This window comes from Aptenodytes forsteri, unplaced genomic scaffold (genome assembly GCF_000699145.1).
Source record: "Aptenodytes forsteri isolate BGI_AS27 unplaced genomic scaffold, ASM69914v1 Scaffold472, whole genome shotgun sequence".
In the NCBI taxonomy this organism is placed as follows: Eukaryota; Metazoa; Chordata; class Aves; order Sphenisciformes; family Spheniscidae; genus Aptenodytes; species Aptenodytes forsteri.
In genome coordinates, this window is record NW_008796038.1 from 150,369 (window position 1) to 155,450 (window position 5,082).

Sequence of the window (5,082 nt, forward strand, 5' to 3'; positions counted from 1 at the left end):
CCTCGCGCTCTGGTACGGTGTGCACAGCTACAGTGTGCCCAGGCACACATACCCATGCACAGGTAGGGTATGCACGGGCACGGTGTGCACAGGTACCCCCCCACCCATGGGTCCCAGGGGCCCGTGCTGGCGCTGACCCCAGCCTCTCTCCCAGGGGGTCCCACTGTGCGGCTGGTGGGGGCCACAGGGCGCTGCGCCGGCCGGCTGGAGATCTTCCACGCCGGGCACTGGGGCACTGTCTGCGATGACCTGTGGGGGCTGCCAGACGCAGAGGTGGTCTGCCGTCAGCTGGGCTGTGGGGCCGCCCTCGACGCACCCCAGGCAGCTTTTTTTGGTGAGGGCACCGGGCCCATCTGGCTGGACGATGTGCGGTGCCAGGGGAACGAGTTGTCCCTGCTGGGGTGCCCGGCTTCCCCCTGGGGTGTCACCAACTGCCAGCACCGGGAGGATGCCGCCGTTGTCTGCGCAGGTATCCGCGATGCGGGGGCCTGGGGGTCATGCCCCCACAGGGGTGATGCAGTGGGCGCACAGTCCCTCGTACCTGTGCAGTGGTCTTGGGGCAGTGGGTGGGCACGGGGACGCCGCAGCTGGATTGCAAACCTCATGGATGCGTGGTCCGCAGGGTGCAGCACAGCCGTGCCGCAAGCAGCAGCAGTGAGGGTACAGTGTACGTGCAGTGTGTGCGTGGGCAGGGTGCAGTGCGTGTGTGCAGTGCACGGGGACACCGAGTCTGTGCAGTGTGTGCATGGGCAGGGCACAGTGCGTGTGGGCAGGGTGCAGTGCATGTGTGCAGTGCACGGCGACACGGAATCTGTGCAGTGTGTGTGTGGGCAGGGTGCAGTGCGTGTGTGCAGTGCATGGGGACACGGAGTCTGTGCAGTGTGTGTGGGCAGGGTGCAGTGCGTGTGTGCAGTGCATGGGGACACCGAGTCTGTGCAGTGTGTGTGTGCGTGGGCAGGGCGCAGTGCGTGTGTGCAGTGCACGGCGACACAGTCTGTGCAGTGTGTGTGGGCAGGGTGCAGTGCATGTGGGCAGGGTGCAGTGCGTGTGTGCAGTGCATGGGGACACCGAGTCTGTGCAGTGTGTGCATGGGCAGGGCACAGTGCGTGTGGGCAGGGTGCAGTGCGTGTGTGCAGTGCACGGCGACACGGAATCTGTGCAGTGTGTGTGTGGGCAGGGTGCAGTGCATGTGTGCAGTGCACGGGGACACGGAGTCTGTGCAGTGTGTGTGGGCAGGGTGCAGTGCGTGTGTGCAGTGCACGGGGACACCGAGTCTGTGCAGTGTGTGCATGGGCAGGGCACAGTGCGTGTGGGCAGGGTGCAGTGCATGTGTGCAGTGCACGGGGACACGGAGTCTGTGCAGTGTGTGTGGGCAGGGTGCAGTGCATGTGTGCAGTGCACGGGGACACGGAGTCTGTGCAGTGTGTGTGTGCGTGGGCAGGGCGCAGTGCGTGTGTGCAGTGCACGGCGACACAGTCTGTGCAGTGTGTGTGGGCAGGGTGCAGTGCATGTGTGCAGTGCACGGGGACACGGAGTCTGTGCAGCGTGTGTGGGCAGGGTGCAGTGCGTGTGTGCAGTGCACGGGGACACGGAGTCTGTGCAGTGTGTGTGTGCGTGGGCAGGGCGCAGTGCGTGTGTGCAGTGCACGGGGACACCGAGTCTGTGCAGTGTGTGCATGGGCAGGGCACAGTGCGTGTGGGCAGGGTGCAGTGCGTGTGTGCAGTGCACGGGGACACCGAGTCTGTGCAGTGTGTGCATGGGCAGGGCACAGTGCGTGTGGGCAGGGTGCAGTGCATGTGTGCAGTGCACGGCGACACGGAATCTGTGCAGTGTGTGTGTGGGCAGGGTGCAGTGCAGGGCGACACAGTCTGTGCAGTGTGTGTGGGCAGGGTGCAGTGCGTGTGTGCAGTGCACGGCGACACAGTCTGTGCAGTGTGTGTGGGCAGGGTGCAGTGCATGTGTGCAGTGCACGGGGACACGGAGTCTGTGCAGTGTGTGTGTGGGCAGGGTGCAGTGCAGGGCGACACAGTCTGTGCAGTGTGTGTGGGCAGGGTGCAGTGCATGTGGGCAGGGTGCAGTGCGTGTGTGCAGTGCACGGGGACACCGAGTCTGTGCAGTGTGTGCATGGGCAGGGCACAGTGCGTGTGGGCAGTCTGTGCGTGGGCAGGGCGCAGCGTGTGTGCAGTGCACGTGCAGTGCGCGCACTGCAGGGCTCACGCTGGTCTCTGCCCACAGATGAGCTGGCCACCCTGGATGTCCGCCCTGCAGAGCCCACTCCCCGCCAGACGCAGATGAAGCCGGCCTGGGTGCCCCCCTCTGCACGCCCCCGTGTCCCCAGCTCTCCCCGGAGCACCGCAGCCAGCCAGCCCGCCACAAGGACAGCCCGCAAGGGTAGGAGGAGCGAGCGTGGGGGTCCCCATCCCCCTGTGCAGGGTCCCAGGGAGCTGGCGGGTGGCTGGTTGCAGTGCAGGACCCCATGTTTTGCCACCCTGGCCTGGCTGCAGGGCTGGGGGCCAGAGCAGGTTTGAGGGGCATGGACACCCCCCCCCATGCACCTTCCCTGCCTGCTGGGGTCCCTCCCCATGTTCCAGGGACCCTGTCTCCAAGGGATGCCGCCGCCTCTGGCCCTGGGTGCCCCCCCAGAGCTGGGCTGAGCGACCCTCTCGTTGCTGCAGGGCAAGGGGATCTGCTGTCACCAATGGGGACCTCTCCACCGACCAGCAGCACCCAGCACCCTGCAGGACAGGGTCTGGCCAGCACCATCCCCGGCACCCAGCACCCCACACGATGGGCTGCAACTGGTGCAACCCCCAGCACCCAGCACCCCACACGATGGGGGCTGCAACTTGCCAGCCCCAGCACACAGCACCCCGCAGGACAGGGTCGAATCAGTGCCACCCAAGCCAAAGCAGGGCGAGACCCCATTCGTACCATCAGGATCACCCGACTCAAAGCAGAACAGGATCTGGCCGGCATCATCCAGAGCACCAAGCCCAAGGCAGGACGGGATCCAGCTGGTGCCACCAGGTCTAAAGTGGGACGGGATCCAGCTGGTACCACTAGGTCCAAGGTAGGATGGGACCCAGCTGGCACCAACAGGTCCAAGGCAGGATGGCATCCAGCAGGCACCAACAGGTCCAAGACAGGACGGGATCCAGTGGGAATCAACAGGTCCAAAGCAGGATGGCATCCAGCTGGCACCAACAGGTCCAAGACAGGACAGGATCCAGTGGGAACCAACAGGTCCAAAGCAGGATGGCATCCAGCTGGCACCAACAGGTCCAAGACAGGACAGGATCCAGTGGGAACCAACAGGTCCAAAGCAGGATGGCATCCAGCTGGCACCAACAGGTCCAAGACAGGACAGGATCCAGTCAGTCAGGATGGCATCCAGCTGGCACCAACAGGTCCAAGACAGGACAGGATCCAGTGGGAACCAACAGGTCCAAAGCAGGATGGCATCCAGCTGGCACCAACAGGTCCAAGACAGGACAGGATCCAGTGGGAACCAACAGGTCCAAAGCAGGATGGCATCCAGCTGGCACCAACAGGTCCAAGACAGGACAGGATCCAGTCAGTACCATCCACGTCACCTGGCCCAAAGCAGGGCGGGATCCAACCGGTACCGTACGGATCACCCAGCCCAAAGTTGGAAAAATTCTGGCAGGTGCCAACCAGACCACCAGGAAACCACCAGGACAGGATTTGGCTGGGACCATGCAAGGTACCAAGCCCAAGGCAGGGCAGAATCCAGTTGGTGCCACCCAACCGCGACCAGGACAGGATGTGGCAGTTGCCATCCTGTTCACCCAACGGCCGGCAGGACAGGAACCCATTGATGCCACTCAAGCCAAAGTAGGGCAGGATCCAGTTGGTACCACGCAAGGCACCAGGCCCAAAGCAAGGCAGGACTTGGCCCCCACCATGGTAGTCCCAGCAGGTGATATCATGTGGAGTAACCAGAACCTGGGAGAACCAGGTCCTGAAGGTACCATGAAGAGCACACGTCTTCCAGCAGAACTGGATGCAGATGGTACCAAATGGACGACACGTTCTTCAGCAGATTTTGGTCTAGGTGATACCCTGAGGAGCACACGTCCTGCAGCAGAACCAGGCCCTGAAGGTACCATGAGTAGTACACGTTCTGCAGCAGAACCAGATCCAGAAGGTACCATGAGGAGCACACGTCCTTCAGTGCAACTGGTTCCAGATGGTACCATACGGAGCACACATCCTGCAGCAGAACCAGGGGAGCACACGTCCTTCACTGGAACTAGATTCAGATGGTACCACATGGAGCACACATCCTGCAGCCGAACCAGGTCCAGAAGGTACCATGAGGAGCACACATCCTCCAGCGAAACTGGATCCAGATGGTACGATGCGGAGCACGCGTTCTTCAGCAGAAATGGGTCTGGATGATACCACGTGGAGTGCACATCCCACAGCAGAACCTGGTCCCAGTGGTGCCACACTGTATGCACGTCCTTCAGCAGAACTGCATGCAGATGGTACCACATGGGGCACAGGTTCTTTAGCAGATTTCAGTCTAGATGATACCCTGAGGAGCACACGTCCTGCAGCAGAACCAGGTCCAGATGGTACCATGAGGAGCACACATCCTCCAGCAGAACTGAGTCCAGATGTTACCACATGGAGCACACATCCTGGAGCCGAACCTGGTCCAGAAGCTACCATGAGGAGCACACGTCCTCCAGCACATCTGGATCCAGACGGTACTAAGCAAGGAATTTCTTGGAAGAAATTTTCAGGAAAAGGATAAAATGTTGGAGGGCTGGGGTGGGTGGAAAGACAGTAGGGAATAGGCATGGGTAGACCGAAAGGTGAAGGGGCGATTGAATGGACAGAAAGGTGGAGGGAGGGAAGGACAGAAAGTTAGGAGAAAGGGTAGGTAGATTGATGCATGGATGGCAAGGGAAGAGGAATGGATGGGTGGGTGAACGGATGGACGGATGGATGGACGGATGGATGGACGGATGGATGGGTGGATGGATGGGTGGACACCAGATGATGGATGGACAGATGGATGGATGGATGGATGGATGGACGGAGGGAGGGGGG

General features: G+C 61.7%; 1 protein-coding gene across 1 annotated transcript in view; it reads left to right on the plus strand.

The window, feature by feature from the left end:
- Nucleotides 1-5,082, plus strand: part of LOC103904106 — a 25,873-nt gene that overhangs the window by 13,793 nt on the left and 6,998 nt on the right. The window contains exons 8-9 of the mRNA XM_019473699.1: nucleotides 155-469; nucleotides 2,236-2,391. Of these exons, the coding sequence (XP_019329244.1) occupies nucleotides 155-469; nucleotides 2,236-2,391 (471 nt within the window). The remainder of the gene's footprint in view (nucleotides 1-154; nucleotides 470-2,235; nucleotides 2,392-5,082) is intronic.